Source organism: Bidens hawaiensis, unplaced genomic scaffold, assembly GCF_021521415.1.
Source record: "Bidens hawaiensis isolate Kalapana, Puna unplaced genomic scaffold, B.hawaiensis_p1.1 tig00000602_1, whole genome shotgun sequence".
NCBI classification, from domain to species: Eukaryota; Viridiplantae; Streptophyta; class Magnoliopsida; order Asterales; family Asteraceae; genus Bidens; species Bidens hawaiensis.
This window is the reverse complement of record NW_027491037.1, coordinates 57,667-81,797: the sequence shown is the minus strand read 5'-3', so window position 1 is coordinate 81,797 and position 24,131 is coordinate 57,667. Positions and strand designations below refer to the sequence as shown.

The 24,131-nt window shown below is 37.2% G+C and overlaps 1 protein-coding gene across 1 annotated transcript; it reads left to right on the top strand.

Moving 5' to 3' along the window:
* LOC143637138 (bidirectional sugar transporter SWEET17-like) lies at positions 1-23,925 on the top strand. The gene is made up of 6 exons (XM_077104590.1): positions 1-195; positions 280-316; positions 399-609; positions 9,168-9,329; positions 10,645-10,764; positions 23,436-23,925. The coding sequence occupies exons 1-6, from the start codon at positions 162-164 to the stop codon at positions 23,598-23,600; spliced, it is 729 nt and encodes a 242-aa protein (XP_076960705.1). The 5' UTR covers positions 1-161; the 3' UTR covers positions 23,601-23,925.
* Positions 23,926-24,131: the final 206 nt, after the last annotated feature.

Here is a 24,131-nt window from a genome sequence, read left to right as displayed (position 1 = left end):
CCAAGTCATAACAAAAAATTATACTATTATAATTGCAAGTAGGGCTCTTCCCATTTTATATAACATCTGAGTTGTTTTTCTTGAAACACAACACTATCATTTTCTTTCAATATCCTCATTGTTTCTTTCGTCCTTCTTTCGCATCTGTTTGATCTTTTAAGATGAACGATCTATATGTTTATGTCGGAATTGTCGGTATATCTTCGCTACAGACGTTACTTTTTGTGATTGATCACCAAGTTTAATTCCGAAATCTAACATTTTTGTTGTTTGTTTCAGGCAATATCATTTCAATTCTTATGTTTCTCTCCCCAGTGTAAGTAAATATGTGTTCTTCCACACATTTTGTTCGATATCTTCCTTGCTTTTGACGGTAGGTTGGTGATGCTCATTTGTAGAAAAACTTTCTTGAGAATAGTGAAAAAAAGATCAACCGAAGAGTTTGAAAGCCTTCCCTATATCTGCACTTTGCTGAATTCGAGTTTATGGACTTACTATGGGATTACAAAACCAGGGAGTTACTTGGTGGCAACTGTGAACGGCTTTGGCGTGGTTGTAGAGATTGCTTATATTACATTGTTCCTCATCTATGCATCTCCAAGAACAAGAGTGAGTTACTTATTTATTTGTTTGTTTATTTTCATATATTAATTAATGGTCCCTAGCCTATAAGTTTATTAAAATGTATATGAATAGATAAATTTTGGAGACATGTTTCCGCCTTTATATGCCAACTTAACTTTTTGGTTAGAAAACAACATGAGTTGATAATTAAGTGGCACATGACATATCTGTTTCATTTTTAGGAAATATAAAACATATAGATATATTGTGGCTACAAATAAAACTATCAAATGATTATAAAACATTAGTTACTACTTTTGGTTTGAAGAGGTAGGTCCAGCAGAGCCCAGTTGGACCCGCAAGACTCACCTTGAATAGGGACGTCTGCGCAGAAAACCAACTGGATCCGCAGGACCTACCATGCTCAGAGACGTGACGTCCTTACGCGCAGTACGCAAGCTGTTCCCGCAGGAAATGCCTCCCAATGGTGGACTCTGCCTGTTCCCGCAGCTGCGGATACAAGCCATCAGGGAAGGCCACCCGCGCAGCAAGGCTACACGCACAAGGCACTTAGCTCTCAATCATTCAGTGTCACCTGAAGGAATGAGCAAAGCCGGGAACAATCCCGCACAAGGGCGGGAGGGGGAATACTTCCGCCCAACTAAGCCAGTCCGTACGATACGGGAAGATCTTCTGTACTGTACCTGACGAGGTATGGGCAAAAGATCTGACTAAAGATACGACAGCTTATTGACAACAGTATGGCGAGCAGCATACTCCTGTACTGTATGTCACTATTAGCCGCTGCCTACTCACCAACTCCTGTCATACCACGTGCATAGCCGGCAGTTGGTGGAAAAGGAATACTACACAGCAGGCCTGGTCACTGTCAGCCGCTGCCTACCCATCAACTACCAGCAGGGCACGTGCGTAGGCCACAGTTGGTAGAACAGGAATACTATTCAGCCGGCCACACCTCCTTGGAAACCTACCTTCGGCTATAAATACCCCAAATGGTATGATCATCTTATCTTAACACATTACTATCATATTATCATCATATTATACCTGATATCTGCTCTAGCAATCTCTTAATATACATTTATATTTAAAGAGCAATCTAGTCTGATTCTCACGCCGGAGGGTGGTCACAAGGAGGAACCCCCCCTTCTCAGTGACAAGCTCACGGTGTCTGTTTTGCAGGTTATCAGAAGAACCATCTTTTCTGGGTCTAACCCCTCGTGGGAAACATCTATCTAACCCCCAGGTTATCCGTAATCTGCCCGGGGTCCGGTTAGTGTTTCTTCATTGGCGCCATCCGTGCATAAAAGCTAGAACTTCATTTCTTTTCAGTTTTTTCAAACTTCTGGAAAGATGGTTAAAGAAACTCCGGTAACCACAACCCCAGCTACTGGGGGGAATACCGGCTACATAGTTTTTACAAACACTACCCCAGTTACCCAAGCCGGGGCAAGTGAAGTAAATCTTACGAACACTACCCCAGTTACCCAAGCTGGGGCAAGTGAAGTAAATAATCGCTCACTGGGATTCACCGATACCCAGTTAGAGAAACAAACAAGACTCCCCCGCCAAACACTCGATGAAGTTAAGGCATGGGCGGAGGCACGTCAGAGGGAATTCCAAGCTGAGTTGGACGAACGCTTGCGTTCCGTCCAACAGGCTGACGAATTCGAAGAATACTTGGAAGATGACTCGGAGGAATCCGACACCGACGCGAACCCTCGCCATAGGGCAAAAGGGAAGCGTAAGGAAACGGACTCCCAACCGAGAAGGCGTTTTGAATAAGCCTTCAAACCAAAAAACACAGGTGGAAGTCCACGTGACTTCTCCAAAACATTCAGACCAACTGTGGCAAATGCGGGAACGTCCAAATTTGCAAGGGACATTGCGGAAGCAATCGCCCCAAAAAGTGCCAAACAGATGTCCAACATCGGCACTTATGATGGTATATCTGATCCAGACGATCATTTGAACAGGTTCATAGCGGGGGCAACCGTCAGTAGTTGGACGGAACCTACGTGGTGTTACATGTTCCAAATGACGCTTGTCGGGGCTGCTAGAGCGTGGTTCGATCGTCTACCGGTCAACCACATCTACGACTGGGCAGACTTCCAACAGAAGTTTAGCCAACACTTCAGCCAACAACGAAAGTATACCGAGGAGCAATGGACAATCCTCAAATGCATTCGAGAGGAAGATGAATCTTTGCCAGACTTCATCACTCGCTTCAACTCAAAGAAGCTAAGTCTGGGTAACATTAGCAAAGATCTTGTTCGCGCTGCTTTTATTCAGGGCGCGAACGACCCAGAGCTCATCCGCACCTTAACGGGTAAAGATGGCATGCCATCCACATGGGATGCCATCATGACAGCAGCTAAACGCTTTGCGGAAACTGAGAGGCAACTGGGTAGAGATCTCCCACAGAGCACAAACCTCTACACCCAGAAAACAAGAGAAGACAACGTCCTCAGTGCCCGATTAAACAAAAAGCGGAAGCTAGGCATTTGGCAGTCAAGGGTAAACTTTGACACCTCATCCGGCTTGCAACATCGGTTAGGCGGAAGGGATAACGTACGGTCGAACCAGAACTCCAGATGGACGCCACTCACCAAAAGCGTCACCGAGATATTCGCCACTGAGGAGCTCCCATGGCCAAAGGCTCCAATAATCCGACATCGTCCCAATGCTGATCGGAGCAAATACTGCGACTTTCACAGGACAAAAGGCCACAACACTGAAGAATGCACAGACGTAAAAGACATGGTCGAAGCATTTGTCAGAGATGGGACGCTCGCGCACCTCGTGGCGCAATGAACGCTGAGCAGGCTGATCCGTGTAGAACCCCAGCTGGGGAAAACACGAATAAAATTTCCAGCTTCAATGTGGAGACTACATGCTGCGTAAAGAACGAGATCCCGAACCAGGTGCATATCGGCTCGATGGCACTCCCATCCCAACAACATGGAAGGGAGCTCAATTACACAGTTTGCATGTAGATCAATTCCAAATTTGTAAAGAAAAGGCCCAGAGCCACTTCTAATGGAAATGATTCTCCTTAGAACATCGACGCTGATGATTTTACATTTATACTTTATGAACTATCAACACTGATGCCGGTTTTCACCGCATACATAAGTGTGAAAGTCGTTGCATGGGGAAGGCGGCAAAACCCGCATAAACCCAAAAAACGGCAAACCTTCACGCAGGTCAGTTGAAGGGGAAAAGTTCAGTCATCCTACTAAATGAAAGTGCCGGTCTATCCGCATGAATCATGAGAGGAAACTGAACACTAACCTATTGACAACCGCGCGTCGAACGGTTAACTTATTCCAAACAGAATTTCTAACAAAAGGATGAGGAAAACCTACACGCAGGTCAGATATAGGTAAAGTTTAGCCATCCTACTAAGTGCAAGTGACGGTCCTACCCGCACAATCACGAAAGAGGAAGCAAAACTTCAACCTATTATCTACCACGTTCAAAGGTTAACTTATCCTAAACACTTAGAAATTTCAAAAAAGATGAGGAAAACCTCCACGCAGGTCAGATGTAGGTAAAGTTTAGCCATCCTACTAAGTGCAAGTGACGGTCCTACCCGCACAATCACGAAAGAGGAAGCAAAACTTCAACCTATTATCTACCACGTTCAAAGGTTAACTTATCCTAAACACTTAGAAATTTCAAAAAAGATGAGGAAAACCTCCACGCAGGTCAGATGTAGGTAAAGTTTAGCCATCCTACTAAGTGCAAGTGACGGTCCTACCCGCACAATCACGAAAGAGGAAGCAAAACTTCAACCTATTATCTACCACGTTCAAAGGTTAACTTATCCTAAACACTTAGAAATTTCAAAAAAGATGAGGAAAACCTCCACGCAGGTCAGATGTAGGTAAAGTTTAGCCATCCTACTAAGTGCAAGTGACGGTCCTACCCGCACAATCACGAAAGAGGAAGCAAAACTTCAACCTATTATCTACCACGTTCAAAGGTTAACTTATTCTAAACACTTGGAAAATTGCTAATTTAAACTAAAGTATGCAAGTCATATAACGTTTATAAAGCAAGGAATCCAGTAAAAGTAGCGGTCTTACCCGCACAAAGATTTATATTTCACAATGATTAGTTACAAGAATGGCCGGGTACTACCCGCCTACAAGAATATAAATCTATACAAGCTAAATCTATCCTAGCAGTGGGAAGGGATCTTCAGGATCAGGCTTCAGGGCCACTTCCACTTGGACCAGCACCGTCAGTAGAGCGTGGCAGTTCAAGGAAAGCTTTAAGGATAGCTAGCCCATCATCAGCAGCAGCAACTTGGTTCACCTTCTCCACCACCGGATGCGGGAAGGCGGCATACTGATTCACTGCTTGGTCGTAAACAGCTTCAGTATCAACATTGTACAAAGGGAAGTTGGAAGGCGGGATGCCTTTCTCAACGAACCCTAGACCAAGCAGGAAGCCGGCCTTTTCCCCATCCTCATGAGAAGCGTTGAGGGCTGCGCTCATAGCATCGTCATAAGACGTCTCCGTGAAGACCCGATGCACAACCTACAAGAAAATATACAAGTATCAGAACCTTTTCTATTTACAAAGAAAAGCGTAAAGACATGAAAAGCATACCTGAGACAACGCTTCTCGAAGAAGCCATTCCTTGGCAACCAGAGCTTCTTGGAGGGCAGCTTGAGCTTCGTTACGGGCGCGTTCGGCTTCACTCTTGTTGAGGTTGGCAAGCAACACTTCTTTAGCCGCAGCCTCTTCGACGCCCTTTAGCTTCCGCTCAGTATGGTCAAGCACCCCCCTCTGGTCCAAGATCTCCTGGAGCTTTTTGGCGTCTTCCATCGCCAAGGCATCATGAGCCTGCTGGAGAGCCTCTAATTTGGCTTTAAGCTCTTCATTCTCCACGCGTAGAGGCTCAGCAACAGCTTCAGCCTTGGTGGCCCTCTCGGTTGCGTTCCTTGCAGTTTCCTTAGCCAGTCGAAGCTGTTCATTAACAGCTTGGGCAGCCTTGGAACGGGCCTCGAGCCGGGCCTGAACTTCAACCTCGAGGGCCTTGAAGGCCTTCTCCTTTTCCGCAGCAGCTGTGGTAAGCTTTACGTTCTCCTCCCGGACAGCCCGCGCCCGAGCTACTTCTTGAAGACGAGCTGCTTTTAACTTGTCGTTTTCACGACAAAGCAGCTCGACGCGCGGCTGCATCCGGGTCAGGAGAACCCGAAGCTCATTGGTTAGCCTACCCTCCTGGTAGCTAGCCATGGCTTCCCCCAACGCACCACCGGGAGCAGCGTGACGAGCCCACTCCACACACTCCACAGGGGTGCGAAGGGTTGTTCCTCGGCGAATGTTCCATCGTGGAACATACACTTCATTGGAATCCGACACTGCAAAAAACATAAAGCAGTTAGGAAAAGATGATAAAAAAATATATAAAATGGGCCAAAAGAACCCTACGCACCTGTAGGGTCAATAACAGGCCGATAGCCGCCAAACCCATCACCTGAACCCAAGGGAAATCCATCCAAAAGGTCAGGCAGATGGGAAGGAGGCAGAGGTTGGCGATAAGCCCCATGCATACCTGAAGGTTCGGCCGTCGTTGCCGATGACGGAGGCATGGTAACAGCCGCCGCGGTCGCCGCCGCGGAATCCGCAGCAAAGGTAACCGCCGGCTCAGTGAAAGATGTGGTAAAAATGGCACTGACAGCCGGCGGTGACGTCATCACAGCTGGAACAGTCGGCTCAACGGAGTGAGCAACTGAACCAGTGGAAGCAGGCGCAGCCGCCTGGGTCGTCGCCTCAGGTAGGCTGACCGGGCCTGCCGTCATTGGCGGGGAGGTACTCCTCTGCGCTCCACCCTGGAATGCGTCAACATCCACGCCTGCACAAAGAAGATAAGTGTTAATGATATTAAGCTATGAAGTTAAAGATAAAGGAAGTTTGTACTTACGGGTTTTCTTGAGCCTAAATGTACGGACAGGCGGGGATGAACCCGATGGAGCCGGCCTCTTCACGCCGCTCACCATTGTCATCCTGGGCTCTCCGGTGACAGTTGTCATAGCCTCCGGAATGGTGGTCTTATCGCCACCGGGATTCCCCACCGGGATTCCCCACCACCTCTTCGCTCTCGGTCTCCGAATCAGACCGAGGCACCGGATCGGCAGTGGAGGCCACCTTCTCCTTCCCCTTCCCGCCGGCAGCCCTCTTCTTCCGCACCAACGGAGGACCATCTGCGGATTCCTCATCAGAACATACGATTAGAGGAATTCCAGCAGAGGTTTCAACATTGAGGGGTCGAGGGTCGAATAGCGCCTTACCTGGCCGCCTGGCGCTAAAGCCAGTTGGACTGATTCACAATGATACTTGTAAATTAATAATTCTGACAAGTTGACCATTTTATATCCATTCATTGATGTTTCTCTATGTTCTACTTCATTACGACCATTCAAAATTTTAAAGGTTATGGGGCTGTTCATTTGTTTGGTAGGCTCTCTTAAGATAATATCTTTAAATCAGTTTGAGATATAATGTGTGGTTCATTCAGTTACACTCTTTGGTGTTTAATGTTTTGTGAAACATTTTAGTGGAAACTACATATAATACTAACTAATTTATAAAAGTGTTTAAATTAAGTCACTTAACTTTAAAAAGTGTTCTAATTAAGTCACTTAACTCTTATATTTTATTAAATTAAAGTTTTTAACATTTTTTTTTTGCATTTTTCTTTTTTGTTTCACATAAGAAATCCTTTTATCTTTGTTTTTCTATGTTGACGATGATTGGCGACGTGAATTTTATTTTTTATTTTTGAATTTTAATATAATTAACGTTTTTTAAAATTTTATAAATTTAACTACATATATTGCAAATTCCGACCCCCACATCTTATTCTTCATTTCTTTCTTGATGCACAAAAAATCGGTGAGACTCTATTTGAAGATTTAGTTACCCTATTTAGGAAAAATATGTATGAGTAACCTAATTAGAACAATTTTGAAACTTAGTTATTATTCCATGAAATATTCCCAACATTTTAGTAGTTAGATATTTTAATGTTTCAGTACTAGATTATTAAACAACCTGTATGTACTATACCTTTTAATTTTAATTAGACATACATTTTAAATATGTATTACTTAAGCTAGTGAATAAACTAGCTATGCTTTATTAAATAATGTATACTTATTATTAGTGGTTCCAAAAGACAATTTTATCATTTTAAAAACATTATTATTACTTAAATGTAGTGTTTGGTATGCAAAAATGGGGGCGGAATGAAATAAGCCATCACAAAAAATGAAAAAAAAGTGTTTGTAAACTAAGGAAATGGAATCATATTATCTTGTACATTCTCTAAAACACCTCAAATTAATTCCATCTACCACCCTTTTTCGTTAATTCGTCCCATATTTCACCTTATATCACTTTCACCGCCTTCCCACCACTACCACCGACCACCACCCACCATTGTCGCCGCCACCCACACCATCCACCATCTCCGCCATCCATCCATCATTTCCCGCCACCACCATCTCTCGCCACCACTAACACCCACCACCGCCACTCAACATCACCAACCACCGCCAACCGCCGTCACCTACCACCTCTCTCCACCACCGCTTGTTGCCCACCATCGCCACCACCTACCACCATTACCACTACCACTTCCACCAACCATCATCCTCGATCGCCACTGCCCACCACCACTATCGCCGCTCTCCACCAATTTTATTTATTCATCATTACTGTTTACCTAACAACATAAAGTAATGAGCCATTCCATTCCTAGTTACTACATTGTAATCGAACAAAGACAATTGAATAGTAATGATCTATTCCATTTCTTTATCTATTCTATTCTCCCGTTCATTTCATTCCTCTGTCCATTTCATTACCTCATAACAAAAAGACCCAAAGGGAATGCGTCAAGTAATAACTCATTTCATTCCTATATGGTAACCAAACATCTCAATAGAATAGTAGTGATCCATTCCAAACATCTCAAATTCTCAATGCATCAAGTAATAACTCGTCTATTTCATTCATGTGTTCATTCCATTACCCATTCCAAACAGAGAGATCATGTTTTTTTCTTTTTTACATTGAAAAATATTCCCTAAATGTAATAAAGTAAATTTTTATCTAAATTAATATGAAAATTATTGTAGATGTAATTAACTGAATATATATGTGCCTATAGTTAAGAGTTTTAAAAAAATTCTAAATACCGTAAAATTTTGTATGAATTGAATTCATACATGCTTTGAGTCTTTCTTATTTGAACAAACTCACATGTTAACGCATATATTATGAACATACCAACTAAAGGTAAATTTCTGTTTTGTGTTTTAGTTTGTGTATAATGTATGATCACTCGTCAATAATTATATGTGAATCGATTTAATCTACTTACAAGTTAACACGTAATTTTAAAATTTTTAAAGTTTTAATAGTATTTATTTGACCCGTTAATTTGTATGTATGTGTGTGTTCATGCATCAGTTCATTCTATAATCTACGGGAATTTAAAATATTATCAAAGACACTAGTCTCTTTATTTCAGTTTTAACACTTAGTTTGATTATGTCACTCAGGTGAAAACAGCTAAGCTTGCTGGGATAGTTGATGTGTTGGTGTTCGCAGGGGTAGTTTTGGTGACGCAATTTGCAATGGTGGGAGAAATGAGGATTGATGTGATAGGCTTCATGGGTGCAGCTCTTAATATTGTCATGTATGCTTCCCCTCTTTCTGCCATGGTAAGATTTTGATACCTCCTTTAGAAATATTGTAACGAAACCATACACACATGCGTATATACGTGTCATATCATAACACAACAGGTAGGCTTATACAGATTCATTGTTGTTAATAGAAATAAAATTTCTTATTAACTAACATGACTGTAATTTGTCATTAACAATATTCTTCCGCTTTAATTGTTTATTGGGATAATATCATGAGACGATAATAATATTTTAAGATTTTTCCACACTATTTACTTTTCTAACAACCATAACTACATTTTCTGAAGTTGTTTTTTTTATAAATATTGAAGTTATTTTTAAATTTAGTGAGTTGGTTATTGTAATTAACTTGCACTATTAACACAAGTAGTAATCAAGTTTTAAATATTTTTTATTTAGGTCAATTAGTTAAATTGATTTTTAACATACATACATATATAAATATATTTCAGAAGATTTGGAACCACACTAAATTTGACTGATTTTATTAATAGAAAAAAGTGTGAATACTTTTGTGTGACACTCTGGTAGCTTTTGGTATGTCGGAATAACAAGGGGATTGAAATGATCCATTGCGTGATAATGAAAAAAATTGTGTTTGTTTGATCAATGAAATGGAATCATCCATTACATACGGAATCTCATTTCATCAAAACAATTCATCCCCCCCCCCTATTTTTTTCATTTTATTCCTCATGCACCCTACTTTCTCAACAACACCACTACCTAACAACAACCACCACCACCACCATCTGACAGCCACCGCCACTATCACCACCACCTCACCACCAGCGCTACCACCACCGCATGACCATCGCTGCCACACCGTTGTTGCTGCTTGACACCACCACTTTACTGCCACCACCGTCGCTAGCTACCACCCCACCATCGCCATCACTACCAATTCTACCACTACTTGACCACCCCCTACCACCACAACCGCCATCACCATTTTCGTTGCCGAAGCTACCACCACCACCATTGCCATTGTAGTTTTTATTTTTGGTAAAATAAAGTATTTTGAGATATGAGTGTTTTTATGATTTATATATCATTCCTACAATTCTTTTGAAAGTAATAATTCATTTCATTCTAATAGGTTATCCAAATAAGATAAATGAGTGGTAATGATCAATTCCATTCCTTCTTTCATTTCATTCCCCTTACATTTCATTACCTCCAACCAAACGTACTCTTTAAAATTTGAATTATTAATTATTAACTGAATGATTCCCTTTTATAGAATCATATCAAGATATATTTTAAAAAAAACTGATCGATCTTGCTTCGCATGTTTGTAATGTGATTATATCATTTAATTATGCAGAAACTAGTGTTGACGACTAAAAGTGTAGAGTACATGCCGTTTCTTCTAAGCCTCTTTCTCTTACTTAATGGCGGGGTATGGACTTTCTACGCCATTCTTGTGCAAGATTGGTTCCTCTTGGTATGTTGTTTCTCCCTCGTCCCTTTAATTTATTAAGGCTTAACCATAGAAATTGTTTTTATGACTTCCAGATTGCTTGATCCAAAAGCTTGAGTATAGATATCTCCATTATAATAAATACATATAAAAAAAGTTAATTATACGTAAATTTAAAATTTAAGTTATTATAAGTGTTATTGTACAGTACTATAAAGTATACAACTATTACCTTTTTGTATGAAGTTCAAGAATAACTCATTATTTTTTTTATCCCACACTGATAAGAAAGAAAGTTGAGGGACCACATTACTCTATAAAAAGGTAAGCCTATGCAAAAATTAATAAGTTGTATAAATAACATACTCGACTATTTAGCTACGTATAAATTTATCGTATCGTGCCTAAGCACCGTGAACAACTTTCAAGTGTTGTACATACTCGACTAAGCACCGCTAGTGTGTATATACATATAATCTAGGGGCATTTACATATATCCCCTTTCTAAGTTCATTTATTACATATTTGTCCATCCCTTAAAAATCAATTACATATTACTCCTCTCTAAACCACATATATTACATATCTTCTCATTTTATTAAAATTTCCTAATTAAATGACTATTTTACCCTTAATAAACTAACTAAAAAACTAAATACATATATCCCCTTCTTAATAACAATTTTACATATATCCCCATGTTAAACCCAAACCGAATCGGTGTTAAGACGAACATATTGAAGCTAATAAATTCAATTTGAGTCGATTTTTTTTAACGTGAGAAAATATTAAAAAGTATTTTTACAATAATCAAAATTAAAATCGATAAACAAAAACTATTGTTAATGCTTTATGTTTGTTTAATTCTAAGTTCATGTACATATACCCTTTATGCTTAATTGCTTTGATATATTTAACAAGAAATTGAAGTTGTATGGTTCGGAGGAAGAGGCAACAGTAGCCATCTACGTTAAGGTGGAAATACAAACCAATACATACAACAACAATTACCCTTTCATCATCATCTTCAAACTACCCTACACCATGTTGCTACCAATCAAACCATTTTAGATTTCTAGGTTTTCAACAAAACTGGCAGCATAGATAGGAAGGAAGTACCGATAACATCTCCTCCGGTTACTGCCTCCGAAACGTACCGTAAACCACCTTGACCAGCCACCACCACACTAGATACACTAGCTCTAGTATTCTCACCGCCGTTTGATTCCACCATTCCTAATCTTGAGTTGCAGGTGAAATAAGCATCCCCAGTTAGGGCTAGTCGCCGGCGGCTTAGGGTTGCTTGCAGGTGGAACAGAGTCATGGATGAGATGTCTGGGAAGAAATAAGCTTTATTGTTCCCTAGGGTAATATGTTAATGACAAGTGAGATGGAGAAATATGTTATTAGCTTTTAAGGATTGAGGAAATGTGTAATAAGCCCTCTTAGCAATGGAATATATGTAAAAATCCTTATAAACTAAAATAATATAACTTATGATAATTTAAAGTGTGAGTTGAATAGATGATAGTTTCAAACAACTAATGAGATTTAGCTAACTAGGATTGGAGAGGAGGTGGAAATTTCGGTCAAAGGCCATAGAGTCTTAAATTTGAATACGATCAAACCTGGTCAGTGACGGAACCAGAAATTTACGACAAGAGGGTCAAAATAAAATTTTTATATTCTCTAACGCGTAACAACTATTTCTATTAACAAATCGACTTGGTGCAAACATGAGAACGGCCGTACGACACTTACCTTTTCTATTTATAGCAAAGTGAAAATTGTTATTTTAAACAATAATAAAACCCTATATCAAATAAAGATATAAATTGATTGTACCATAAATTAAGTAAAATGTAAATAACTCAAGTTAAGTTTTAAAATTAAAAGTAATAAATAAAAGGAATTTTAGAAATTCACCATAATAATCATTATTTACTTGTGTTAGTTGTATATTTTATTTATTATTGACTTGTTAGTTGATATTAGTTTGATCATCAAATTTACTAAATACAAAATAGTTAATAATTCAAAACAGAAAAAGACAAATGAAGTCCATCATCTCAGTTTACCTTTCCCACACATATTCCAACATTTACTTTACAGTTGAAGCACCGCTACCTTTGCCGCTAGCCAGAAAATATATGAATCAGAATTTCTGAACTCCTTTTCTCTCTTCACTTAAATTATTTAGTATATTTGTGAGGGCCAAAACCTGTAAAAACGATCTTGGTGTCAATTACTCCTATTCAAAGTTTAGTCGTCGGAGGGTCCGGTGACCCCCCGGACCCTCCTATGGTTCCCTCCCTGAACCTGGTTCTATCTTTGTGGGCTGGTTTTTACCGAAACAAGAGATGGTGGTTTAGGTTACTTAACGCTCTCTATGATTGTGGGTGTATTGGTCGTCTTTTAAACTTGAGTTACCCCGAAAAACTACAGTTTATTCTTTATAGTTGGTCGTTCAAAAAGATCCAGCCAAATCAAGAAATTTTGTATGTTAAGATAGAATACATAAAGGGAGGGGTACATGCGACCTACCAGATAGGCTAACAAATTATATGATAGACGTGGTCACTTCTCCCTCATATTTGAAACGAACAACGTGTTTTAAAATCAAAACTGAAGGTAGTACAATCATTTATCTACAAATGTGGGCCCTTTATAACTACAACCATTAATTATTTCTATCTACTATTCTAGTCTTTTTCTTATTTTGAAATGTTAATCATGAAAACTATAAAAACTATTTAAACTAAAAGATATTGTTTTTAATGCTATGTAATACTATATTACCTATAATCTATAATATATATAAACGAAAGCTTTAAAAACTCTCTAGTTGTTGCTCTTTACATTTTCTCAAGCCACCATATTGCATTATTTGTAAATGGAGGTTTCTCATTCATTTGACCCGAATTTACGAGTATGGTCTTACCAAACCCGAATATTACTTAAACGCGTTATATCTCATAAAATTTAAAACTAATATCACCAAACATTTGATATGAAATCCCATAAAATAGGATATACTAAAAATTAATATCTTATTTTCCTAAAAAAGATATTATTTACAATTAAAAAATAATTTTATAGTAAAAAATAAGCGGATCATAGATCTCATCATAGCTTTTAAAACGGGTTTTAACATCTCTTTTATTTGTTAAACTCTTTCATCATCAAATCTTAATTACATTATTAACCTTCTTACAATAAATAAAATTAAAAAATCCAAACATATATATAAAAATTAAAAGCGAATAATGTAAAAAAAACCTCGTAATACAAGGGATAAAACCTATTAATTTATAAATCAGACTTAACGTACTATTAGTATTTTAAGAAGTGTATAAAAATCTGTTTTTTTACGTTTTGACGCCCTCAATTTATGTGTTTGAGTTCTGCCACGGCTCTCAAACACTGTATCATCATATCACCTCACCTAGCGGATAATATATTAGATAAAGATCAACAATTATTAAAAATGTCTTGATTAATTAAAATATTAATAACCCATGAAATTATTAAAGAAACTAGCTGTGGATATAACGTGATCCACGACGCGCATCCAACGTCGCTTTCCAATTTCTGAAACTTCAATCTGATTAAAAATTTTATTAGTTGTGTGTTTCTTTTTTTATAAAATAAATAAAGATACACATTTATTTATTAGAAACAACTTGATATAATATCTTTTACAAAATATTTATCATAAATATGATTAAAGAAAATTTAACAGTATTTTCAAGAATATCTCCAGCTATATTATGTCAATAGTTGTTTGAGAATGTGTTAAATATTCCTCTTAAACAATTTTCGTTCTCACAAAACTGTTCCTGACATATAACAACCGAAACTATAGGTGAAAATGGGTCATCTTAGTGATACTTTATCGAAAAATAGGATTTTATACTTGCGTTTTTTATTATCGGAGGTTTTTCTACTTTATCTTTGATGTGCGAAAATATATATATAATAATCACGAATCGCAACTAAGCTTTAAAAAACCAAACAATCTATCCTAGTTCACACAAACGGCAAGTGTACCGGTCGCGTATAGCAAAGAAAAGGAAAGTCCGGATATCGAACTCGAAGACACGTGAGAACGGCTCAGATTATAAACCCCAATCCAAGTCCTACCTTAATAACTAATTGATTTTTATAAATTTTTATTTTATTTTAATTAATTTAACTAACTTGCTTAACTTAACGAAACTAACAAGAAACTTAACGAGACTTAACGGCACTAACGAAGCTCTCAAATATGATGAAGGTGAACCACCTAGGTAAGGTATCTTGACGACTATCAACGACGCTCGGGTGACAACGAACACATAAAACTGGGTTCTAAAGATGATCTCACTAGACAATAATAAGGGAAAATAGGTCCCCATGGTTAGCTTTACTAAAGACCCCTAAAAACGTCTAGAAAAAAGGATAAAACACAATTGATTTTCTAAGTACCCAATTGATTTATTACTTGGTCCGTATCAAAATCACAAATTCCTCTGAGACCCGTAATCCTAACAAACCTTGGGAATAAGGGGTAATTCAATATTAAAGATTAAATAATTCGGCTTACAAATTAACCTAATCAACGGCTAGAAAACCGCACGTGGTCTTGCAACGGCAAACTAAATCGAATAGACGAAAGAGATAAACCAACTCCTAATGTCTTGGTCCAACTAAAAGGAGATGAACCATTGAGATAAACAACTTTAAGTCTTTAACCAATCAAACCCTATGGTGACGTCTACCACAAACAACCAAAAACACCAAGTAATTAGTCTAACATGCAATCCTAAACCAAACACAAAACTAATTCATGTAAAGATAAAATAACACGGAGTTTAATTAATATAATATTGAGCATACTCGATAGCAATCACAGAATAAAATCATAATAATATGAACTTGACAATAGAAAATCAATTACATGTTCGTTACTCGACCCAAAACAATCGTTAACACATCGTGAATCAACCAAACCTAGGTAGTTCTAAGTGTTTTAGCCAAGCATGATGAAAGAAAAGTAGGAAATATCAATAATAATGATCATCATGTCTTTAAAAATCAGATTATTAGTTACGTTTAATGATCAAATCTGAACTTACAAACTTGATTAAAACTTCAAAACTCCAAACCAGAAACTTGTCCCCCTTTAAAATCAACTTCGAACCCTCTAGTGGCTGGAATCCTCCTAGCTATCTTGCTTCTTTCATCGTCTCTCGCTGCGGCAGTAGGGTATGAACCCACTCAGCCCCTCCAAATATTCCTCTAGCTCCTTTTTATTTTCTTACGTGGACTTAGTATCCACGGCCCATACATATGAGAGGCCCCCAATTACTTTTTATAACATGCTAGCGGGCTGCTCTAATCTTTTATTTTTTTTCCTTGTAAATATTAAGCTGAGGGGTGTGGGGGGCGCGAGAGGGGGCGCGAGTGGGGGCTCCAGCCAATAATATTGTGACGTGTGGCAGAGAGAGAAACTTGATAAGATGGGTGTTGGTTGTGGTGCTCGCGCCCCTGGCCCTGGTGTGGAGGGGCGCGAGAGGGGGCGCGAGCGGTTTATTTTTTTATTTTTTTATAAATGTATTAAAAAAACGTATTATTAAAAAAACAAGAAATTATTTAAAAAAACACACATTTTTTTGAAAATTCATAATAAAAAAAAACATACTAAAAATTAAACAAACAATAATATTTAATAATAAAACTAATCTAATACAAGATCATCTGGTCGCCTCGCCCACAAATGTTCAACCAACTCATGTCGAAGACCCCCGTGTATCTCACGGCTCTTGATATTTGCTATGTTATGAAGTTTTTGTTGATCACTGATTGTGGACGGTTGTGGCGGAATGTCACCTTGGTAGTTTTGGCATATAGCTTTGCCCTCGTCTTCTAACGTCATGTTGTGTAGGATAAGACACGTGTAGACGACGTCCATTATCCTCTCCCGAGTCCAATAACGTATCGGGTTCGTCAGAACATAATATTGTTTTTTTATAGCTCCAAAAGCTCTTTCAATATCTTTTCTAGCAGACTCTTGCTTCTTCGTAAAATACTTCCGTTTGTCGGCGATTGGATCTGTAAAAGCTTGAACTAACACAGCCCATTCGTTGTAAATACCATCGACCAGATAGTACCCGTACTTGAAGAGGTCTCCATTTGCAACAAAAGATTGAGGTGGTTCAACCCCGTCGATAAGGTCGTTGATCAAATGTGACTGATCGATAACATTAAGGTCGTTATTTGACCCAGCAACACCAAAAAAAGCATGCCAAAACCAAAGATCCTGTGACACCGCCGCCTCAAGTATGAGGGTCGGCCCTTCATGATCACCACGGTGGAACTGACCTCGCCAGGCCGTTGGACACATAGCCCATCCAACATGCGTACAATCGATGCTACCTAGCATCCCAGGAAAACTATGTTTTTCTGCGTGCACCTCATATATGCGTTGGATGTCATACGTTGTAGGTTTACGCAGATATCTCCGAGCGTAAGTCGATATGACTCCTAAGTACAATATGTATTAAAAATGTAATAAATATTAAATAAAAAGTAAAATTAATGTTTTTTAACTTGGCAGAAAAAATGAAGGGATTCACGTGCAACCCTTTTCGACATCTGTAAATACTCATCCAAAGCGTCCGACGAGATGCCGTACGCTAATTGACGGATAGCAGCCGTGCATTTTTGAAGAGGGGTAAAACCGGGAAGACCCCTAGCATCCTCCCTTTGTTGAAAAAAGGGATACCGTGCCTCTAAATCACTCGCTATACGCGTGAACAATTGTCTGCTCATTCGAAAACGAGTTCGAAAATCCGAGTCCGCGTATACCGGTTGAGGGCTAAAATAATGCCTCATCAAAGTATCGTTAGCACCCGATCGATCACGATCACGAGGTGGTGCTCTAACCCTCGGGAGTCGGGGTTGATGGGCTTGATTTTGCAAGAGATTGACCACGGTTGCGGTCAAAACTCCCCCTACATGAAGAAGCAAATCATCCTCTTCGGAGGAGTCGGAATCAGACGAGTACGACGACATTATTTTAAAAAAAAAAATTGGGACGATGGGTTGTTTTTGGATTTTTTTTTTTGAAGTTGTGGTAATTGATTTATATGAAATGGGTTATATATAGGAAAAAAATTTTGGGTTTTATAAAGGAGTTTGGGATATTATATATGAGTTTGGAGATTGAAGTTGTGCTTGATATGGTTAAAATGGGTTGATTTAGGGGTATTATATAGGATTTTGTAAAGGTTTTTTTAAAAAAAAACCCGAGCTCAACGGCTCTTTTGGGTGGGCCCACCAGCTTTTCCTCTCTCTTCTCCCGCGATCACCCTTGCGCTCGCCTGGAAATCCGCGCTCGCGCCCCTCTCGCGCCCCTCTCGCGCCTCGGTGGTGTGGTGCTCGCGCCCCGGGGCGCGAGCGGATGGCCTCACGTGCCCTTTCTCGCGCTCCACACCCCTCAGCCTTAATTAGTTTTCGAGTAGTGGATGGTCCACTAAAAACGATGATTGTTCCTGTACGAATCAAACAAAAGACTTTGAAATTAATGTTCATAAATTTAAAATGTTAAATTCATAGATAATAATGCATATTCTATAAACAATTCAAATTGATTCCATGAGAATAAAAATAATAACAGCAATACATTCGTTTAACTATTTACTCGTTACTCTCAAGTTTAGAAATAAATACTTCATTTTAGTTTGTTGTCTCATAAAACCTATAAACTTTATATATAAACTAGAAACGAGTAATTTTCAATAAAAACCAATTCAAAACAACTTAAAAATATGGTAAACATTTATATAAATTATATATATTTTAGGCCACATCAAATATCCCCACATCTGAACCTTTTTTCGTCCCTGAAAAAGTATTTTGCAATGGAATCAGAATTCGAAACTGATTTTTAAAACATATAGGTTATCTTTTAAGCACAGATAAACGCAAAAACTGCGATTGCCGATATTGTTGTCCACTTAAACCCGACCACTAGCCTATCAAGCACTCAATTGCATTAAGCGTTTTAAGTTCAAAAACCACAGCTACACCTACCCCATCTCAGACAAAGAGAGGTAGAAAAACTAGAGTCAAAGCAGACTGGTTTGACAAATCACCATAAGCCAATGACTCGTTGATAGTACTAATTAAATGCACTCGGTGAAATTTGATGGATGAATGGTCATGTGAAGATCGTACGATCTATTCCTAAATATTATTGGACTTTGTCCTATAAATCCCTAATTTGATATTTATTGACTAAGAACCTTGAGCCCCAATAGCGATAACCTCAGAGTCATTATCCCCTTGGCAACGCGTAAACTCTCAATCCTGTCTAGTATGGACAACTTTGGCCTCTTTTTCTATTTTTGAGAATGCTTCTTTGGCATTTTACAATACATAACTTTCTCATTCTTTTGCTTTTTGAACAACTTTTCGGAATACTCATAACTTTCATAACATACTTTTTTTCTTTTTTTTTCATCTTTTTTTTTCTCTTTTTTATATCACCCTAAAGTATATAACTATTTCTAAGCTCGTACAAAGATGGACATGTAGTAGTGTGCTGGTTTGAGTGCATCTAAGTCTTACCATATCAAAGTTTTTAGATTATGGTAATCCTCCCTAAGCATCGAAATTTGGTTTCACCATTTTTCAAATTATTATATATATATATATATATATATATGAAATATGCTAAAGAGGAATATCAAAGCTAGTTGGACCTACCGACACATCCCAAGTTTAGTGCGTTATCTTTATTTAATCTCTTATATAATAGTAGTTTTAAAGAAACCAATTTCAAATTTTTCTATCATTTTCCATTATCTGCAAAATTTCATTAAAATCTGGGACAGTTTTCAATTTTTTTTATTATTTAAAATATTTGATTTTTTTTGGTTTAATATAAAAACGCAGTTTCCCATCCCCACACTTAAATCTCACATTGTCCTCAATGAGACAGGAAAAAGACAAAAATTAAAACACATTCATATATAAGTAAAGTGGAACAGACTCCCTTGGTAAATATGACGATATGCCTCATGAATCGTGTTCCATGGCATCCAATTCGAACGCAAGCTTAAAACTCAATTGCTCTATACCAAGCTATCACTCACGAACGAACGCAACTCCTCTAAAACAAGTGGTATCCCCACACTTGTTTATAATCATCTCATCAACCGTCATCATCAACCAACCATAGAATAACCTGCAAACAAGAAAAGAACCAATTGGAGTATCGGAGAAACAAAACCAAAATTAAAATAAAATGAAACATATTACCGGGTTGCCTCTCGGGAAGCGCTAAGTTTACACAAAAAGTCTCAGCCATACTTGCTCCCGAAACCTCAATCAGGAGGCTTCTCCTTTATCCGCTTCCCATCAATGCTCCTCAACACTCTCCGTTTACAATTAGTAGGGAAGAAACCAACTGCAAAACTCATGTGGTCTTGAAAATTTGAATTCAGCTCGAACCACCAATTCGTGAATTCCCCCTGGAATGATTAAGTAAAGTGAGGTGGGGAATTCAAACTCGTTATCAAACCATAATCTTTGAGCCCAGATATCCTCCTTCTAACTCTTTTAGCCAACTTTTTAAACCTCGACACGTCCCGAATGGAGATTGAGTACGGTTCATGTTTTGGTTTCTCATAATCAAGGAGTACTGTCGGAAGAACTAAATCACCTACTACCTCATGGCTCTCCTCACAAAGCTCCTTCTTGATCCCCACACTTGGCTCATTATATAATAGATCTTCGAGCAACTTCAAATCACCAAGTGGGTCAAACTCTCCATCATCCATCACTGTAAAATCCATCAACTCGTCACCAAACTCACCCCTAAACTCATCTTCCCAGGAAGGAACATACTCCTCTAACTGATTTTCCATCCCATCATTCTCAAATTTGATGACCGGCTCACTAATTTGCGAAGTACTCATTAAACCAAACCGAATTCCATCTAAAGCTTTTTGGGTCGGAAATGGGGCATTTGGATTTGTATCATGATGGATACGTAACCAATCATACAGTACCTCATCCGGATCTGGTATTTGCTCAATGAATTCACCAGATGAGTTTTCATAACCCAGAAGATTCCCCCTTAAATCAAACATTAAACGTAACCGAGGTTTCACTCGATTTTTCTCTTTGCAATCCAGAATCCTCTTTATCTCCATCTGCCAAATGGTGTAACATTTTTCTTCTTTGACTCAATTCCCGTAAGTCTCCATTACTGCACACTTAAACAAAAACAGATAACGGGCACTAGATAGTAGTGGAAGAAAATTAATTAAAACTAAATTTAAACTATTTAAAAGAAAAGAAAACTAAATTAAACTATATTAATCTATATTTATAAAACAACAAAAGGCAAGTCTCCAAACTCGGGCCGTTCTCTAATCACCTCAAACCGTGTCCCCGGTAACGACGCCAATCTTCATTTTTTTAAGGGTGGGGGGTTGTGTGGGGTTATATTCTGTATGTTGAAAGAGAATTCTAATCTCTGTGGGGGGTTGTTATCTTAGCGATTTTAGATAATTCTAATCTCATTATAAATCTCTTGATAAAGAGAAAAAAAGTTACCAAACCTTACAAGTAATCAGTTAACACACACACACACTGACAAACTAATTTTATCTCCGTACTATAGAGATTGTTTTACATTTTTCGTTTTTGATATTTATATATTTTTTTGGATTTTAATTTTTTTATTGGAAAAAAGTTAATAAAATACTTAGGGTTTGATGACAAAGTCGGCTTTGAGAAAGCAAAAAAAAATTTGGACAGAAAGCAAAAGTTTTGGGCCTTAATTTTTAAATAAGCTTACTTGATTATAATTTACGTTGTGTAATAAACTTTTGTATAAAAAAAGATTAAACATGTCACAAATTAGGCTAGACCAAGCTAGTGATTATGTAATTAAGTTTAAACATCAAATATACATATTGTTTTTAACAAATATACATATTTTTTTTAAAAATAAATTCGAGCCTAGCGGGGTGTCGGGCCTGTGGCCGTCGACCACCTATCCCCCTTTGATTATGAAAGAGTTTCACAAATAAATGAGATGTTATAACTTATTTTAAAGCTATCTGGGTCTGGTGAGACCTATGACCCGCTTATTTTTTTACTATAAAATTGTTTCTTAATTATAAGTAATATTTTATTTTTTAAAAAAAATCGGTTATTAATTGTCTATATATCCCTAAAAAAGTGTAACACTAAAAAAGTTATAGGCATTTTATCACAATTTTTTCGTTTTCAAACATGCCATCTTATTAAACTTTTAATTTTATATGATCTTGACATATTTTACACACATTTTACTTAACTTCAACAACATATAAGAAACTTAACAGTTATAGTGAGTTTTAAATTTTTTTGGGTAAATGTAAAAAAAAGTGTGAAGAAAACATGCTCGGAACCAAAATGAATATTTTTTCTTAAAATAACCAGTTTTGACCCTAACTTGTACCGACCAAAACGGTTTCTATGCGTTGCGCCGACTGACACGACCTGTCCGTTTTGCCAACTATGAGAGAACACAAGTAGCAAATTTGACCAATTTACTTAAAAGGTCGAATAAAAGTTTAACTTGCCCGAAATGTTCCAAAGATTTTATTCACAACAAATAATTATCTCACTAATAAACTAAAAACACACAACACAAATTTACAAACACTAAAATGAGTTTTAAAATTTCTACACATGTTTTTTTATTTATATGTTTTTTTAATTTATTTACTACTAAAAATTATAGATAAATCGTTAATATGGAATGTTTAATATATTTATTAACTTTTTTAATTAGATGGTTATAATTTTTAAAATTTAACAACAATGATGCCACTTTGCAAAAAATTGGGACAATTAGGTGTCATGTGACACAACAACGGTTTTTGTATATTATAATAGTAAATTTAGGATGCTGTTAAACGTACCACTCATCTATTTTTACCAAATATACACCTCCCTCAAGTTTTACATTAATACGATTAATTTCTTTTTACTGTTTCTTTTGCTATTTATCTTTTTATGTATATTTAAAAGCATTTAATAAAAAAATTAAGAGATTGCTTACATTCTCTTATAAAAAAGTATATTATTATTTTTTAAATAAAATGGTGAAATAAATGCAACTTGATAAACAAATTTAACTATTTTCTCATGTAACATTAATCTCATGTATCCGAACCTAACAAAAAAAATTCAAATTGTTTTTAATACATTTTATAAAAAATAAAATAAAAAACTATCTAGAGAAAGTATACAAAACTTTTTAATACATGTAAAAAAATAAACAAACATTCAATAAGATCTTACAGAAATAAAATAATAAATCAATAATAAAAATTTATAAAAATACTGTAAAATAAAATAAAAATTAATGGTTTTTTATTTGATATTTTGAGATAAGTATAAAATAAAATAAGAGGGAATAAAATGTCAATTACAAATGTTAAGGGAAAATAAAAGTTCGAGAGGGGGGGGGGGGTATGGTTAGTAAGGGAGGGAGATACGTTTAGCCTGGCACTAAATTTAAGATATGTATATAACTATTTTACGAAGAGAACAATCCGTTATATATTTATAAATTAATTTTGTAAAAATAATTAACCCGGTCACATTATATATAAATCACACTAACTGTCTTCTATTAATTTTATTAGGTACCAAATGGGACTGGATTTATCCTTGGGTTTGCACAACTTACACTCTATTCAATTTACAGCAAATTAAATCCGTCTAAAAATATTTCGGACGACTTAGACTCCGGATCGCAGCACCATCACCTTCTTCCAGATTCCACTTCAGACGGCACACAACCAGTATGATACATATAAGTTTTGCATTAACGCAAAATCACTAAAACTACGAAAAACTTTATTTATGTATTGTGCTTGAGATTTTGGAATTGGGAATTGGGCTTTGATTTTGAATTATAATGTAATTGTTAGGGTATTTTGTGATCCATATTTTTACCTCTTTTTGTTTAATTATGGTGTAAGTTATGCATGTTTATAAAATGTAACGGTGTGCCAAGTTCTGAATTTGATACGTGGGTAAGATTTTGTAAGTAAAACATACGTACATGTTCACTTTTTGTATAGATTTTATGTACCATGTGTAATATTATACAAGGGGACATGATGTGCTGCTGCTGCTAGAAGCTTGGATCTTGTTTACATGACTACACGGTACAACATATGCATGGACGGAACTTTGTAGGGGTGGAAGGTGCTCCAGTCTCTCTTGTTTTTGAGCTCTAAACTTCTAAAGGTAGTCTCTATATTTTTCGGTAAATATAACTAATGTATTTCCAGTAATATATATTTATTGGCTCATAAGTATAGTATATGATTTTA

What these genes read in the sequence shown, in the direction of transcription:
- LOC143637138 (XM_077104590.1), top strand. Translation starts at nt 162, where the DNA reads ATGAACGATCTATATGTTTATGTCGGAATTGTCG. An exon ending in CTTATGTTTCTCTCCCCAGT is followed by an intron (nt 317 to 398) that starts GTAAGTAAATAT and finishes GCTCATTTGTAG; the next exon opens with AAAAACTTTCTTGAGAATAG. An exon ending in TGCAAGATTGGTTCCTCTTG is followed by an intron (nt 10,765 to 23,435) that starts GTATGTTGTTTC and finishes TAATTTTATTAG; the next exon opens with GTACCAAATGGGACTGGATT.